Source organism: Agelaius phoeniceus, unplaced genomic scaffold, assembly GCF_051311805.1.
Source record: "Agelaius phoeniceus isolate bAgePho1 unplaced genomic scaffold, bAgePho1.hap1 Scaffold_105, whole genome shotgun sequence".
Lineage (NCBI taxonomy): Eukaryota > Metazoa > Chordata > Aves > Passeriformes > Icteridae > Agelaius > Agelaius phoeniceus.
Genome location: NW_027509873.1, coordinates 4267680 through 4285278, shown reverse-complemented (window position 1 = coordinate 4285278; position 17599 = coordinate 4267680). Strand labels below are relative to the sequence as shown.

Genomic DNA, 17599 nt, shown 5'->3' with positions numbered 1-17599 from the left:
ACGGTTCCCGCCCTTTCCTCTCCCCGTTTCCCCTCACGGTTCCCGCCCTTTCCCTGCCCCCTTTGCCCTCACGGTTCCCGCCCTTTTTCCTCTCCCCCTTTCCCCTCACGGTTCCCGCCCTTTCCCTGCCCCCTTTCCCCTCACGGTTCCCGCCCTTTCCCTGCCCCCTTTCCCCTCATGGTTTGGCCTTCGGGAACGGGGGACGAGGAGGGAGGGAGGAAGAGGCCGAGTGGCCGCAGCAGGAGAGGAGAGGGAGAATCTCGTGGCCCTGGCACTCCCTGGAGTCGCCACAGCCCCGGGAGCATCGCCCCCCATCCCGCAGGTTCCTGGGCAGGGGTAGCTCGGCCCAAATCTGCCGGGGGGTGCCTGGGTTTGGGTTTTTTGGGGGGGATGTTTGGAGCTGGCAGGGCTCCAAAGCCGAGCCGCAGATGGCCCTCGGGGGGACATCGGGGGCTCCCCGGGAGGTGTTTGTGGGGGGTCCCGGTGTGGGTGGCGGCAGAGCCCCGGCGGGGGGAGATGCGGGTCCCCCCGTGGTGGGGTTGGGCTTCCCAGCCGGGCCCTCCGAGCTCCGCCGGGACCACGTGGGGACCGCACGGGAGCGGCGGCCGGCGGGGGGACACCGGTTCTGGGGAGCCCCGGGAGAGCCGCGGCTTCTCCGAGCAGGAGCCCAGAGAGAGGAGAGCCCCAGAAGGGCAAAGAGGGGACCCCGATAAGGGGGGGCCCCTGGAACTGTCGGGACCCCGGCAGTGGGGGGTGCTGGGGCTGGAGGGGCGGGATGGCCGGGAAGGGGGTTCGGGGGTGCCGGTGCCGGCACTGGCTGATCCCAGTATGAGCCCAGTCACTCCCAGTCATTCCCTATGTTGATGCAATTTCTTCCCAGCATGGTCCCAGTTGCTCCCAGTTGCTCCCTCTTCAATTCAGTGTGTTCCCAGTTAGCCCAGTTGTCCCCTAGCAGAGTCCAAGTCACTCCCAGTATGATCCCAGTCTCTCCCAGCAGGGCCCCAGTCACTCCCACTTGCCCCCAGCATGTTCCCAGTTGCCCCAACACATTCCCTGTTGCTCCCAGCTTGGTCCCAGTCACCACCCATATGGGCTCAGACACTCGCAGTACATCCCAGTTGCCCTGAACATTCTAGTAGTCATTGCCAGGCACTTCCAGTTCCCTCAGCATGGTTCACTTGCCCCACCTTTTTATCCCAGTTGCTCCCAGTTCTTCTAATTATGTCCCCAGTTGGCTCCCAGCAGGGCCTGGTAGCTGCCAGTAACCCCCAGTCAGGGTCCAATCACACCCACTCCAATCCCAGTATGATTGTAGCCACTCCAAGACACTCCCAGTATGATCCCAGTCACTTCCAGTATGATACCAGTGCCCCCAGTGTGATTCCAGTTTCTCCCTGTCAATGCCAGCATGACCCCAGTAGCCTCCAGCATGCTCCCAGTCACTGCCACTTTCTCCCAGTTGCTTTCAGCACAATTCCAGCAGCTCACAGCCACTCCCAGTCAATCCCAGCATGATTCCAGTCACTGTCAGTGTGATCCCAGTCTAACCCAGCATGGACCCAGCTGCTTCCACTGTGATTCAAGTTTGATCCCAGTTGCCCCCAACACAGTTCCAGCTGTTCCCTGTTCCTCCCATTATGATCCCAGTTAACCCAAATTTAGTCCCAGTCCCTCCCAGCAGGGTCCCAGTCATGCCCAGTATGGCCCCAAGCATGGTCTGAGTTGTCCCCAGCAAGACCCCAGCTGTTCCCAGTGTGGTTCCAGTCCCCCCAGGATGGTTACAGACATTCCCAGTATATCCCAGTTGCCCCAGCAAGGTTCTAGTTACCTCGGAATGATCCCGGTCTTCCCCAGTAACTTCCAGTTGCCCCAGTTGTAGTCTCAGTCCTCTCAGCATGGTTCCAGTACCTTCCAGCTGATCCCAGTGATTCCCAATATATCCACATTTTCCTCCCAACATGGGCCCAGTAGCTCCCAGTAACCCCCAGTCAGGTTCCATTCACACCCAGTATAATCCCAGTATGAGTGTAGCCACCCCCAGTATGATCCCAGTCACTTGCAGTCTAATCCCAGTGGCTCCCAGACACTCTCAGTACAATTCCAGTGCCCCCAATGTGATCCCAGTTGCTCCTTGTCAATGCCAGCACGTACTCAGTTGCCTCCAGTATGGTACCAGTGACTCCCTGTCTCTCCCAGTTTATCCCAGTTGCTTCCAGCTTGTTCCCAGTCATTTCCACTTTCTCCCAGTTGCTTTCAGCATGATTTCAGTTCCTCACAGCCAACCCAGTCAATCCCAGCATGATTCCAGTCACCCTCAGTGTGATCCCAGTCTACCCCAGTATGGGCCCACCTGTGGTCCCAGTGTGGTTCCAGTCCCCCCAGTATGGTTCCAGACACTCCCAGTATATCCCAGTTGCCCCCAGCATGTCTGTAGTCATTTCCAGGCACTGCCAGTGGCCCCAGTAAGGTATTAGTTCTCCCAGTATGATCCCAGAATTATGCCCAGAATATCCCAGTTGCCTCCAGCAGGCATCCAGTCCTTCCCAGTTCCACCAGTTTGCTTGCAGCATCATCCCAGTTTCCCTCAGCTGCTCCCAGTAGCCCAAAGTGTGATCCCAGTCGCTCCCTTTCAACCCCAATATGATCCCAGTAAGCTCCAGTTTGATCCCAGTCACATGCCAGCCCTCCCAGTGTGGTCCCAGTATAATCCAGTTGCTTCCAATCTCTCCCAGTATGGTCCTAGCTGCCTCCAGCATGGTTCCAGTTGCTTCCTAGATCAGCCCAGTCAGTCCCAGTATGATGCCATTTGCTGCCAGGGTGCTCCCAGTTAATCCCAGTCAGGCCCAGGATGGGGGATGATGTACAGGGTGTGTTCCCAGTCGCTCACAGATACTCCCAGTATTAGTCCAGTCTGCCCCAGTATGGTCCGAAGAGGAGCCCAGTGTGCTCCCAGTCCCTGCCAGTATGAACCAGTTGTGCTCCACATGGTTCCAGTTCCTCTCTTTCACCCTCACGTTCGTTCCCGTCCCTCCCAGTATGTCCCAGTGTAGCCCAGTTCCCTCCAGCATGTTCCCAGTCCCTCCCAGTTGCTCCCAGTTGGGTTTTTGGGGGATGTTTGGAGAATGAAGCAGTGCAAGGCTGAGCGGAAAAGGCCCCTCGGGGGGACATCGGGGGGTGGCAGTGGCAGCTGCCGGCAGAGGCAGCCTGGAGGAGCAGAGCCCTGTGTGCCCCAGGAGCCCAAAGGGGGGAGCCCAGAGAGGGGGGAGCGCCGCCATTGGCGGGAGCCTCCAGAGCCTGGAGAGGGGCAGGGGGGACTCCTTGGAGCCGCTGCAGCCCAGAGCAGAGAATGAGGGGAGAAGGGAGCCCGGGAGCCCAAAGAGCCCCGGCATCCCGAAATGGGGAGAGCCAAGAGGGGGGAGCTTTTGGCATTGCTGGCACTGCCAGCAGCCTGGGCAGGGCGGGCACCGAGCACAAGGGGGACCCCCAATCCAAGTGTGACCCCAGCAGCTGGGACAGGGGGGAACCCCCGAACACCAGAGGGGAGGGACCAGGAACAGGGAACTCCTGGGAGGCTTTTCCAGGGCTGAATCTTGGTGTTTGGGAGGTTTTTCTGGAGCCCACATGGCCAGTGAGTTGTTGAGATGGACTCGGGCAGAGGGAGCTTCAAACTCAGCGTGCTCATCCCTTGTTTTCTCCAAACCAGGATTTCCCATTGCCAACTGTCATGGTTTAACACTGGCACAATGCCAGTGCCCCCATGAAGATACCTTCTCCCTGGTTTCTGCTGTGAGATGTGACCAGGAATAAGCAAAGCAGGCTCCTACTTAGGGAAAAAAGAACCAGAACTTTATTAACTACTCTACAACTACAGATAAAATGAAACACACACACAGGGAAAATGAAAACCTCACAAATGCATTTCCTCCTCCCCCCACCAAATTTCAACACAATACATTTGATCCTCAAATCACCAACTCTCGGTCCAGCAGCACCTTTTAGACAATCAATCCTCAGTTCATCAAGAGGAGAGGAGTCCTTCTTGTACCATGGGCTTCCCCTGGAAACACAGTCGAAGCCTTGTGTGTTTCTGTGTCACTCGTGGCACCGCCCGGAGTACATCTGCCGTCGTGACTTCTTCCTTTTCATGTCCAGTGCTCTCACCACTGAACACGGACCAGAACTGCTTCTAGGGTTGTCTTTTAAGGATGCTCTGTCCCGATCCAAAAAAGGCACAGTCTCTCCTTTGGGACACCTGTCCCCACAATCTCTCCTGTGGGACACCTGTCCCCCGCATATTTTTTCACCCCCTGGGGCCGAGGGGCATCAACACTGAACCCTCTTGGCTCTGAGGCCATTGCCTCCCCCTAGAATGCAGTCTCTGTGTCACAAGGAACTTGGGTCTGTCCATCTCTCTTTTGGGACACCTGTCCCCACAATCTCTCCTTTGGGACACCTGTCCCCCCCATATTTTTCACCCCCTGGGGCCAAGGGGCATCAACACTGAACCCTCTTGCTTCTGAGGCCGTTGCCTCCCGCTAGAATGCAGTCTCTATATCACAAGGAACATGGGTCTGTCCATGGCTATACAAAAAGAGTCCAGCAAAAGCTACTCCATCATCTCTTCCCACTAGGATTCTTCTCTACTCTTCTACTATCTCTCGCTTGCCCAGACCTCTCTCACACTGGCCCATTTTCTTCCTCATCTTCCACTCTATCTTCTAGGAAAGGTCAATGTTCTGTAAAGTTCTCATTCTCCAAAAAGGGGTTAAAAGCTCCTACAAGCGGCCGGCTAATCCCCCCCTCTTCTCCGTCCCAGCCGTGCTGCCGGCACAGGCCCATGTTTATCCAGTTTCAAGGTCACAGTCTCAGGCAGCGGCTCTTTCTCCCTCTCTCTGTGTCTCTCAGGGGGGGCTGCCCGATGGCTCCCGGTGTCTCTCTCTCTCTTTCTCTCTTCCTTCCACCCTTCCACCCCGGGGCTCAGGCCTACCTCTCTTGGCCACATGGCTTTCCCCTCCCCCTGCCCAGCCAGCAGCTGGGCCGGGGGAGAGACCCGAACTCTTTCCCGCCGGAAACCCAAGAGAACCCTCCCAGGGGAGAGCTCTGCTTTTAACCCCGTGTTCTCAGAGGCGTGTCCATGTCCCAATGGCCAGGTTAAATGCCAATATTAAAGTCTGAATATCCATTGGCCAAAAACACAGCATCCCAAAAAACACATTTCCTGTCAAACCACCACACCAACCCTTGGCAGTCTGTGAGGAAGAGGAAGATGCCCCGGGACACACAGGCAGGTGAGGAGGAAGTCAGTGTCCCTTTCCCCTCTGTGCTGCTCCATCTCCCAGCCCAGCACGGCCCTGGCTGCAGCTCAGCCCTGGGGGGATCTCCTTGCCCTTGCCTGTGGCACGGAGGCAAATCCCATGCTGTCCTTGTCCTTCCTCCCCCAGAGCAGGAGCTGAGCATGGAGAGCAGGGAGGACAAATGCCCGCGGCAGAACCTGGTGGCAGAGGCCGTTTTGAGCGGCTCCACGGCGCAGGAAGCCAACGGGGAGGAAAAGGCCCGGAGATGCTGCACGAGGAGGGGCTGCAAACGCAGATGGCGGGGATGTGAGGGGGAAAGAGCCAGCCTGGGCCGGGAAGGCGGCCGGAGATGGAGCCAGAGCTCAGAGCTGGTGCTCCATGAGCAGCTCCGTGATGGGGAGAAGCCCCACACGTGCGTGGAGTGTGGGAAGAGCTTCACCTTGAACTCCAACCTGATCAAGCACCAGAGGATCCACAGTGGGGAGAAGCCCTATGAGTGTGGGGAGTGTGGGAAGAGCTTCAGGAGGAGCTCTGACATGATCAGCCACCAGAGGATCCACACTGGGGAACGGCCCTACGAGTGTGGGGAGTGTGGGAAGAGCTTCAGGAGGAGCTCTGACATGATCAAGCACCAGAGGACCCACACTGGAGAGAGGCCGTACGAGTGTTCCAAGTGTGGGACGCGCTTCAGCCAGAGCTCCCACCTGATCACGCACCAGAGGACCCACACTGGGGAGAGGCCCTATGCGTGTTCCAAGTGTGAGAAGAGGTTTCTGACCAGCTCCCATCTCCTCCTGCACTATCAGATTCACACAGAGGAGAGGCCCTTCCAATGCTCTGACTGTGGGAAGGGATTCAAGCACAAATCCATCCTCGTCAAGCACCTGCGCATCCACACAGGGGAGAGGCCCTACGAGTGTGATAAATGCAGGAAGAAGTTTCTGACCAGCTCCAATCTCCTCCAGCACTATCGGATTCACACAGAGGAGAGGCCCTTCCGCTGCCCCGACTGTGGGAAGGGATTCAAGCACAAATCCATCCTTGTCAAGCACCTGCGCATCCACACAGGGGAGAGGCCCTACGAGTGTCCCCAGTGTGGGAAGAGCTTCAGCCAGAGCTTTCACTTGACCCAACACCAACGGACGCACCGATAAGGGAAGCCCTGCGAGTGCCCCGAGTGCAGGAAGAGCTTCGTGCGCTGCTCCAGCTCCTTCCCCCACTGGAGGAGCCACGTTGGGCACAGCCCTATGAGCCACATTCCCTGTGATCCATGTTGGGAATACACCTGGCTGCTCCTCCTTTTGGCTTGGCCTTAATTTTTTTATCTTCTCACCCTCTCTGCAATCTAAAAGCCAAGAGGGATGGATCTGTCACCTCAAAACCACCCAAACCCCACTGAAAAGAGCTCAATCTTACCCGGAAAGGACTCAGGCCCACATCAAAGGGGCTTTTTCCCACCTCAAAGAAACTCTACCTCTTCACAAATTCTCTTGATTCCACAGTGACTGAGATGGCTGAGATGGGGTTGGGAAGAGATTGGGAGATGTGGGATCTCAATTTCAAGTGCTGGGATGGGGATTGTGTGGGGCTGGGTGTGTGGGATGTATTTGACAGCAAATAAAACATTCAGAGTTACTGCTTTCTCTCCCGTTCATGTTCAGTCCGTTGCAGTTCTGTTTGCAGAGTGCCGCCTCCCAGAGTGTCCCCCCACAGTCGCTGCCCTTGGCCTGAGCCCGCCCCTTTCCCCTCACGGTTCCCGCCCTTTCCCTGCCCCCTTTGCCCTCACGGTTCCCGCCCTTTCCTCTCCCCCTTTCCCCTCACGGTTCCCGCCCTTTCCCTGCCCCCTTTCCCCTCACGGTTCCTGCCCTTTCCCTGCCCCCTTTGCCCTCATGGTTTGGCCTTCGGGAACGGGGGACGAGGAGGGAGGGAGGAAGAGGCCGAGTGGCCGCAGCAGGAGAGGAGAGGGAGAATCTCGTGGCCCTGGCACTCCCTGGAGTCGCCACAGCCCCGGGAGCATCGCCCCCCATCCCGCAGGTGCCTGGGCAGGGGTAGCTCGGCCCAAATCTGCCGGGGGGTGCCTGGGTTTGGGTTTTTTGGGGGGGATGTTTGGAGCTGGCAGGGCTCCAAAGCCGAGCCGCAGATGGCCCTCGGGGGGACATCGGGGGCTCCCCGGGAGGTGTTTGTGGGGGGTCGCGGTGTGGGTGGCGGCAGAGCCCCGGCGGGGGGAGATGCGGGTCCCCCCGTGGTGGGGTTGGGCTTGCCAGCCGGGCCCTCTGAGCTCCGCCGGGACCACGTGGGGACCGCCCGGGAGCGGCGGCACCGGCGGGGGGACACCGGTTCTGGGGAGCCCCGGGAGAGCCGCGGCTTCCCGGAGCAGGAGCCCAGAGAGAGGAGAGCCCCAGAAGGGCAAAGAGGGGACCCCGAGAAGGGGGGACCCCTGGGACTGTTGGGACCCCGGCAGTGGGGGGTGCTGGGGCTGGAGGGGCGGGATGGCCGGGAAGGGGGTTCGGGGGTGCCGGTGCCGGCAGTGGCTGATCCCAGTATGAGCCCAGTCACTCCCAGTCATTCCCTATGTTGATGCAATTTCTTCCCAGCATGGTCCCAGTTGCTCCCTCTTCAATTCAGTGTGTTCCCAGTTAGCCCAGTTGTCCCCTAGCAGAGTCCAAGTCACTCCCAGTATGATCCCAGTCTCTCCCAGCAGGGCCCCAGTCACTCCCACTTGCCCCCAGCATGTTCCCAGTTGCCCCAACACATTCCCTGTTGCTCCCAGTTTGGTCCCAGTCACCAGCCATATGGGCTCAGACACTCGCAGTACATCCCAGTTGCCCTGAACATTCTAGTAGTCATTGCCAGGCACTCCCAGTTCCCTCAGCATGGTTCACTTGCCCCACCTTTTTATCCCAGTTGCTCCCAGTTCTTCTAATTATGTCCCCAGTTGGCTCCCAGCAGGGCCTGGTAGCTGCCAGTAACCCCCAGTCAGGGTCCAATCACACCCACTCCAATCCCAGTATGATTGTAGCCACTCCAAGACACTCCCAGTATGATCCCAGTCACTTCCAGTATGATACCAGTGCCCCCAGTGTGATTCCAGTTTCTCCCTGTCAATGCCAGCATGACCCCAGTAGCCTCCAGCATGCTCCCAGTCACTGCCACTTTCTCCCAGTTGCTTTCAGCACAATTCCAGCTGCTCACAGCCACTCCCAGTCAATCCCAGCATGATTCCAGTCACTGTCAGTGTGATCCCAGTCTAACCCAGCATGGACCCAGCTGCTTCCACTGTGATTCAAGTTTGATCCCAGTTGCCCCCAACACAATTCCAGCTGTTCCCTGTTCCTCCCATTATGATCCCAGTTAACCCAAATTTAGTCCCAGTCCCTCCCAGCAGGGTCCCAGTCATGCCCAGTATGGCCCCAAGCATGGTCTGAGTTGTCCCCAGCAAGACCCCAGCTGTTCCCAGTGTGGTTCCAGTCCCCCCAGGATGGTTACAGACATTCCCAGTATATCCCAGTTGCCCCAGCAAGGTTCTAGTTACCTCGGAATGATCCCGGTCTTCCCCAGTAACTTCCAGTTGCCCCAGTTGTAGTCTCAGTCCTCTCCGCATGGTTCCAGTACCTTCCAGCTGATCCCAGTGATTCCCAATATATCCACATTTTCCTCCCAACATGGGCCCAGTAGCTCCCAGTAACCCCCAGTCAGGTTCCATTCACACCCAGTATAATCCCAGTATGAGTGTAGCCACCCCCAGTATGATCCCAGTCACTTGCAGTCTAATCCCAGTGGCTCCCAGACACTCTCAGTACAATTCCAGTGCCCCCAATGTGATCCCAGTTGCTCCTTGTCAATGCCAGCACGTACTCAGTTGCCTCCAGTATGGTACCAGTGACTCCCTGTCTCTCCCAGTTTATCCCAGTTGCTTCCAGCTTGTTCCCAGTCATTTCCACTTTCTCCCAGTTGCTTTCAGCATGATTCCAGTTCCTCACAGCCAACCCAGTCAATCCCAGCATGATTCCAGTCAGCCTCAGTGTGATCCCACTCTACCCCAGTATGAGCCCACCTGTTCCCAGTGTGGATCCAGTCCCCCCAGTATGGTTCCAGACACTCCCAGTATACCCCAGTTGCCCCCAGCATGTCTGTAGTCATTTCCAGGCACTGCCAGTGGCCCCAGTAAGGTGTTAGTTCTCCCAGTATGATCCCCCAGTCATGCCCAGTATATCCCAGTTACCTCCAGCAGGCATCCAGTCCTTCTCAGTTCCTCCAGTTTGCTTGCAGCATGATCCCAGTTTCCCTCAGCTGCTCCCAGTAGCCCAAAGTGTGATTCCAGTCACTCCCTTTCAATCCCAATATGATCCCAGTAAGCTCCAGTTTGATCCCAGTCACATGCCAGCCCTCCCAGTGTGGTCCCAGTATAATCCAGTTGCTTCCAATCTCTCCTAGTATGGTCCCAGCTGTCTCCAGTGTGGTTCCAGTTACTTCCTAGATCAACCCAGTCAGTCCCAGTATGATGCCATTTGCTGCCAGGGTGCTCCCAGTTGCTCCCAGTCAGGCCCAGGATGGGGGATGATGTGCAGGGTGTGTTCCCAGTCGCTCACAGATACTCCCAGTATTAGTCCAGTCTCCCCCAGTATGGTCCGAAGAGGAGCCCAGTGTGCTCCCAGTCCCTGCCAGTATGAACCAGTTGTGCTCCACATGGTTCCAGTTCCTCTCTTTCACCCTCACGTTCGTTCCCGTCCCTCCCAGTATGTCCCAGTGTAGCCCAGTTCCCTCCAGCATGTTCCCAGTCCCTCCCAGTTGCTCCCAGTTGGGTTTTTGGGGGGATGTTTGGAGAATGAAGCAGTGCAAGGCTGAGCAGAAAAGGCCCCTCGGGGGGACATCGGGGGGTGGCGGTGGCGGCTGCCGGCAGAGGCAGCCTGGAGGAGCAGAGCCCTGTGTGCCCCAGGAGGCCAAAGTGGGGAGCCCAGAGAGGGGGGAGCGCCGCCATTGGCGGGAGCCTCCAGAGCCTGGAGAGGGGCAGGGGGGACTCCTTGGAGCCGCTGCAGCCCAGAGCAGAGAATGAGGGGAGAAGGGAGCCCGGGAGCCCAAAGAGCCCCGGCATCCCGAAATGGGGAGAGCCAAGCGGGGGGAGCTTTTGGCATTGCTGGCACTGCCAGCAGCCTGGGCAGGGCGGGCACCGAGCACAAGGGGGACCCCCAATCCAAGCGTGTCCCCAGCAGCTGGGACAGGGGGGAGCCCCTGAACACCAGAGGGGAGGGACCAGAGACGGGGAACTCCTGGGACGCTTTTCCAGGGCTGAATCTTGGTGTTTGGGAGGTTTTTCTGGAGCCCACATGGCCGGTGAGTTGTTGAGATGGACTCGGGCAGAGGGAGCTTCAAACTCAGCGTGCTCATCCCTTGTTTTCTCCAAACCAGGATTTCCCATTGCCAACTGTCATGGTTTAACACTGGCACAATGCCAGTGCCCCCATGAAGATACCTTCTCCCTGGTTTCTGCTGTGAGATGTGACCAGGAATAAGCAAAGCAGGCTCCTACTTAGGGAAAAAAGAACCAGAACTTTATTAACTACTCTACAACTACAGATAAAATGAAACACACACACAGGGAAAATGAAAACTTCACAAATGCATTTCCTCCTCCCCCCACCAAATTTCAACACAATACATTTGATCCTCAAATCACCAACTCTCGGTCCAGCAGCACCTTTTAGACAATCAATCCTCAGTTCATCAAGAGGAGAGGAGTCCTTCTTGTACCATGGGCTTCCCCTGGAAACACAGCTGAAGCCTCGTGTGTTTCTGTGTCACTCGTGGCACCGCCCAGAGTACATCTGCCGTCGTGACTTCTTCCTTTTCATGTCCAGTGCTCTCACCACTGAACACGGACCAGAGCTGCTTCTAGGGTTGTCTTTTAAGGATGCTCTGTCCCGATCCAAAAAAGGCACAGTCTCTCCTTTGGGACACCTGTCCCCACAATCTCTCCTTTGGGACACCTGTCCCCCGCATATTTTTTCACCCCCTGGGGCCGAGGGGCATCAACACTGAACCCTCCTGGTTCTGTGGCCATTGCCTCCCCCTAGAATGCAGTCTCTGTGTCACAAGGAACTTGGGTCTGTCCATCTCTCTTTTGGGACACCTGTCCCCACAATCTCTCCTTTGGGACACCTGTCCCCCCCATATTTTTTCACCCCCTGGGGCCAAGGGGCATCAACACTGAACCCTCTTGCTTCTGAGGCCGTTGCCTCCCGCTAGAATGCAGTCTCTATATCACAAGGAACATGGGTCTGTCCATGGCTATACAAAAAGAGTCCAGCAAAAGCTACTCCATCATCTCTTCCCACTAGGATTCTTCTCTACTCTTCTACTATCTCTCGCTTGCCCAGACCTCTCTCACACTGGCCCATTTTCTTCCTCATCTTCCACTCTATCTTCTAGGAAAGGTCAATGTTCTGTAAAGTTCTCATTCTCCAAAAAGGGGTTAAAAGCTCCTACAAGCGGCCGGCTAATCCCCCCCTCTTCTCCGTCCCAGCTGTGCTGCCGGCACAGGCCCATGTTTATCCAGTTTCAAGGTCACAGTCTCAGGCAGCGGCTCTTTCTCTCTCTCTGTGTCTCTCAGGGGGGGCTGCCCGATGGCTCCCGGTGTCTCTCTCTCTCTTTCTCTCTTCCACCCTTCCACCCCGGGGCTCAGGCCTACCTCTCTTGGCCACATGGCTTTTCCCCTCCCCCTGCCCAGCCAGCAGCTGGGCCGGGGGAGAGACCCGAACTCTTTCCCGCCGGAAACCCAAGAGGACCCTCCCAGGGGAGAGCTCTGCTTTTAACCCCGTGTTCTCAGAGGCGTGTCCATGTCCCAATGGCCAGGTTAAATGCCAATATTAAAGTCTGAATATCCATTGGCCAAAAACACAGCATCCCAAAAAACACATTTCCTGTCAAACCACCACACCAACCCTTGGCAGTCTGTGAGGAAGAGGAAGATGCCCCGGGACACACAGGCAGGTGAGGAGGAAGTCAGTGCCCCTTTCCCCTCTGTGCTGCTCCATCTCCCAGCCCAGCACGGCCCCGGCTGCAGCACAGCCCTGGGGGGATCTCCTTGCCCTTGCCTGTGGCACGGAGGCAAATCCCATGCTTTCCTTGTCCTTCCTCCCCCAGAGCAGGAGCTGAGCATGGAGAGCAGGGAGGACAAATGCCCGCAGCAGAACCTGGTGGCAGAGGCCGTTTTGAGCAGCTCCACGGCGCAAGAAGCCAACGGGGAGGAAAAGCCCCAGAGCTGCCGCACGAGGAGGGGCTGCAAACGCAGATGGCGGGGATGGGAGGGGGAAAGAGCCAGCCTGGGCCGGGAAGGCGGCCGGAGATGGAGCCAGAGCTTGGAGCTGGTGCTCCATGAGCAGCTCCATGATGGGGAGAAGCCCCACACGTGCGTGGAGTGTGGGAAGAGCTTCACCTTGAACTCCAACCTGATCAAGCACCAGAGGATCCACAGTGGGGAGAAGCCCTATGAGTGTGGGGAGTGTGGGAAGAGCTTCAGGAGGAGCTCTGACATGATCAAGCACCAGAGGACCCACACTGGAGAAAGGCCCTACGAGTGTGGGCAGTGTGGGAAGAGTTTCAGCGAGAGCTCCAGCCTGATCATGCACCAGAGGATCCACACTGGGGAGAGGCCGTACGAGTGTTCCAAGTGTGGGACGCGCTTCAGCCAGAGCTCCCACCTGATCACGCACCAGAGGACCCACACTGGGGAGAGGCCCTATGCGTGTTCCAAGTGTGGGAAGAGGTTTCTGACCAGCTCCCATCTCCTCCTGCACTATCAGATTCACACAGAGGAGAGGCCCTTCCGCTGCCCCGACTGTGGGAAGGGATTCAAGCACAAATCCATCCTCGTCAAGCACCTGCGCATCCACACAGGGGAGAGGCCCTACGAGTGTGATAAATGCAGGAAGAAGTTTCTGACCAGCTCCAATCTCCTCCAGCACTATCGGATTCACACAGAGGAGAGGCCCTTCCGCTGCCCCGACTGTGGGAAGGGATTCAAGCACAAATCCATCCTTGTCAAGCACCTGCGCATCCACACAGGGGAGAGGCCCTACGAGTGTCCCCAGTGTGGGAAGAGCTTCAGCCAGAGCTTTCACTTGACCCAACACCGACAGAGGCACCGATAAGGGAAGCCCTGCGAGTGCCCCGAGTGCGGGAAGAGCTTCGTGCGCTGCTCCAGCTCCATCCCCCACTGGAGGAGCCACGTTGGGCACAGCCCTGGTGAGCCACATTCCCATGTTGGGAATACACCTGGCTGCTCCTCCTTTTGGCTTGGCCTTAATTTTTTTATCTTCTCACCCTCTCTGCAATCCAAAAGCCAAGAGGGATGGATCTGTCACCTCAAAACCACCCAAACGCCACTGAAAACAACTGAATTTTGAACCATAAACCTCAATCCCACCTCAAATTGCTTGTTCCCTCCTCAAAAAAACTCAATCCCACACCAAACTCACTCCATTCCACAGCCGCCAGGGTGAGATGGGGCTGGAAGGGGATTGGGAGAAGTGGGATCCCAATTTGGAGCAGTGGGATGGGGATTGTGTGGGGCTGGCTGGCTGGGATGTGTTTGACAGCAAATAAAACTTTCAGAGTTACTGATTCCTGTCCTGTTTTCTGTCAGTTCTGTTGGCAGATGCAGCCTTCTCCGCTGATTCAATTACTATTAAAATCCCTTTTTTAAAATCTACCCCAAACAATCCAAAAACCAATATCCAAATAAAACCACTCACCCATAATTAAAAATTTTAAAAATAATTTTAATTGTTTTAGAGTACTTAAGGGAAATACTAAAGTTTAATTGTTTGGATAAAATGTAAGAGAAATTACAGTGGTGTTTGGTTTTGTGTTTAATTTATTTGTAATAGGAATTGTTTTACTAAGGTGTGTTAGATTCTATGTTAATTTTTTAGATATTTTTAATCTAAAGTATGTTGGTTACTGAGTTAAAACTTTCCAAAGGTATTTCTTTGTATATAATTTGTTTATTTATATTTATTGGTAATGTTATATGAATAGTTTACTGTTGTTTTGGCTTGACTCATTATTGGAGTATTGTAAGGAAGAGTTGAAAGTACATTTCATTTTTATATTTCATTTTTATTCTAATGTATTTCATTTTAATTATAATTTATTGATTTTTAATTTATTATAATTTGTTGAGAGGATAGGAAGGAAGTTCAAGGGCAGGAACATTTTTTCCTGGCTGGGAACTGGAATTCCAGACCCTGGGAGTGTGTGCAGGACCACACAGACTGTGATCAACCATAGACTGGGATCAAATATGGACTGGGATCAAAGATGGACTGGGATCCTATGGGTTGGGACTGCCCAGAGTGGGACCATAGGGATCAGGACCACACAGCCTGGGATAAACTGGACTGGGATCAAATATGGGCTGGGACCATATGGAATGGGGCCATACAGATCAGGATGAGACAGACTGGGATAAACTGGGTTGAGATTATATGGACTGGGCCATATGGACTGGGATTGCAAAGACTGGGATCACATGGACTGGGAAAAAGCTTTGGCTACCATTGGCTGCCTTTGGCTGCCATCCCCGTCTGAGGGTGGCCACATCAAGTTGGCTTAAACCTGTTTGGGGGTCCCATCCCCCTCTTCCCCCCGCTCTCCCGCCCCTTCCCCATCGTTCCCCCAATGCCCTCCCCGTGCTTGGTTTTGGGGGTTCCAGGCCCCTCCTGCTCCCTTTGGGGGTCCCAACCCCCCTTTGGTTGAATTTGGGGCCCTCGCCCCCCTTCTCCCCGCGCCCCCCGCTCCCCCCGCGGCCGGAGGGCCTCCCAGCACTCTCAGTGCCCCCAGTGCGGCCCCGGCTGCCCCTGCACGCCCCATCCCCATCGCCGGGGTCACCGCCCCCCGCCCCAAATTCCGCTCCTGGACACTGAGAGTCATCAGCGACAAACGCTCTGACTGGCTGGGAATAGCCCCTGGAGCAGCGGGACCGGGACCTTTGCAGCCTGAGCTGCCCTTGTTCCTCTCTGCCCGTGCACAGAACACAGCGTGGAAGAGAACGGCAGCAGGGCCCTGCGTGTCCCGGGCTCAGGATTTGTGCCGCTTCAGCTCCACGGACACGGGGGTAAAGTGACAAAGCCAAACTGTTTATTAAGGGAAGGCAAAGCGAAGGGGTCAACTGGGAGGCAGAAAAGGGGACAGGCAGGGCCTGGGGGCTGGAGAGAGGGAGGGAACTGCCAAGAGGGAGGGAGATGACAGGAGCTCCTGGAGCTTCCCACAGGCTCAGCTGTGACCAACAAGAGCTGTGCCTGGAGTTCCAGCTGGAACCCTGTGCTCTGCAGATGGTCTCATCTGCATTGGGAACTGGGGGTTGCCGAAGGACACGGGTTCTTCTGATCCTGCAGACAAAGTTCGGCAGATCTTGCCTCGAACTTCAACTGGATTGAATTGGTTGATGGAGGAGGGGCACTCGTATTCCCTCAGGGCTTGAAGGGCTGGAAAAAAGAAGCCCAGAGGCACGGTTAGAGGCCGGATTGCGAGAATCCAGGGAAACACTCCTGCCAGGCAATCCCAGCCAGCTCCTGCTATGGCCAGAAGGGAGCCGGAGACAAGGGCTTGGGCCGGAAGGTGCTGGCCTCGGCTCCCCCACGTGTCCCTGGCAGCTCTCCGGGCTGTGCCCCCGCCGCCCCTGGTCCGCACGGGGAGCAGAGCCCTCGGCAGCCCGGGCAGGGATTGTAGCTCCGGAGCCGGGATGTGCAGCTGCCCCCGGCGGCCCCCGCTGGCACCCCCGCGGCTGCCCCCACTCACCCTGACTGGGGACCTGGAGCTCCTCCTTCTGCCCCATCATGAGCACTCTGGCGAGCCCTGGCAAGCCGGAGCCCGTGGCGGCGCCAGGCGGCACAGCTGCCCGACACGGGCGCTGCCAGCCCTGCGGCCGCACGCCCTCCTGCCCGGGCAGGGCTCCTGCCGGCCCCTGCCGCACGCTGCTGCCCGAGGGCTCGGCTGCGGGAGGGCGGCGGCAGCGCCGAGGGCGGGCGGGGCTGCAGCGGCCCGGGCGCGGCTCCCGCTGTAGCCGGGGCAGCAGCCGGGCCGGGGCAGGGAGGGGCGCCGGGCTCGTGGCTCAGCGATGAACCTGACGGCCGCCTCTCGCAGGGGCCTCTGTGGGCTCTGCAGGTGCAGGGCCCAGCGCAGGTGCTCGGCCGCTCGGCTCTCGTCCTCCAGCAGCTGCGGGGAGCACCCACAGGGAAGGCTCGGCGCGGGCTCTGCCCCTCGGCCGGGCGCTCCCTGCGCCCAGCAGCGGCCGAGCCGGCCCGCACGGCCCAGGGCAGGGAGCGGCGTGTGGGGCGCAGGCTGGCGGGCCCGGCTGCGGCGCTGGGCAGGGCCACAGCTGCCAGCCCCGGCACGGGGGGCAGGGGGCTTCTCCAGCCTGCGGCTGGGGCTCCCGCGCTGTCCTTACCAGGCGCTCGGCGAACTTCATGTGCTGCTCCTTCATCAGCAGCTCCTCCAGGTCCCTTCTCCTCAGGAAGCGTGCCGCACAAAGCAGGGCTTGGCCGGCGGCCTGGAGAGTGGCAGAGAGCCGCAGGTGGCACCAGAGCCCAGGGCACGGGACCCGGGTCCCTGTGCCACGGCCAGGGGAGGCTGGAGCCCGCCAGGTGCCAGGGCAGGAGGCGGCCGAGCCCCCTGCCAGGGATGCGGCAGCGTCACACAAAACCTCACCTTGGCCACGTGCAGGTTCTTATCCTGCCAGCGCAAGAATAGAGGGAGCAGGCTCTGGTTCACGATTGTCATGAGAAGCTCTTCCCCCTCTTCCGCTACCAGCTCCATCACCTTGCAGAAGAGCTGAATGGAGAGCAGCTGCACGTGGCTGTTGTCCTGGAAGGAAAGGAAAAGTCCTAAGCACCAACTACTCCTGGCCCACTGGGGCAAAGGCCCAGAACTGCACAGAGCACAAAGTTTCCAGGTGGCATCCAGTGCCCTTTTCTGGGGGCACAGAGCCTTACGTTCTCAAAGTGTGGCAGGAGGGGCTCAGCCAGCTTCAGGGCGGTGACGCTGGGTAGCAGGAGGTCTTTGTCCTGGAGCATATGTGTGAGCACACAGAGGCTCATCCAGACCACCTCTGCATCTGGATCAGCCAGCTGCTGCACCAGGTGTTGATAGAGGCCGCGTATTCCTCCTCCCTGTGTGCAAGACCAGGCTGTGCTGTGAAGCCGTGAACGGCCGCAGCACCAACAGCAGCAGCTGAAGTGGGAGGCAGGAGAGCTGGGAGCAGCTGCCTCTGCTGCCAAAGGCCAGCCAAGCCAAGAGGTCTGCGTTGC

General features: G+C 57.6%; 1 protein-coding gene across 1 annotated transcript; it reads left to right on the top strand.

Annotated features, from left to right (window-relative positions):
- The first annotated feature begins 4957 nt into the window (after nucleotides 1-4957).
- Nucleotides 4958-13544, top strand: LOC143692784 (uncharacterized). The gene is made up of 3 exons (XM_077173020.1): nucleotides 4958-5288; nucleotides 5442-6437; nucleotides 12675-13544. The coding sequence occupies exons 1-3, from the start codon at nucleotides 5156-5158 to the stop codon at nucleotides 13439-13441; spliced, it is 1896 nt and encodes a 631-aa protein (XP_077029135.1). The 5' UTR covers nucleotides 4958-5155; the 3' UTR covers nucleotides 13442-13544.
- The last annotated feature ends 4055 nt before the right edge of the window (nucleotides 13545-17599 follow it).

Bases quoted from the DNA above. Each gene is read 5' to 3' on its own strand.
- LOC143692784 (XM_077173020.1), top strand. From the start codon at position 5,156: ATGCCAATATTAAAGTCTGAATATCCATTGGCCAAAAACACAGCATCC. The intron at 5,289-5,441 runs GTGAGGAGGAAG...TTCCTCCCCCAG, and splicing joins GCCCCGGGACACACAGGCAG to AGCAGGAGCTGAGCATGGAG. The intron at 6,438-12,674 runs CGCACCGATAAG...TCCATGAGCAGC, and splicing joins CTTGACCCAACACCAACGGA to TCCATGATGGGGAGAAGCCC.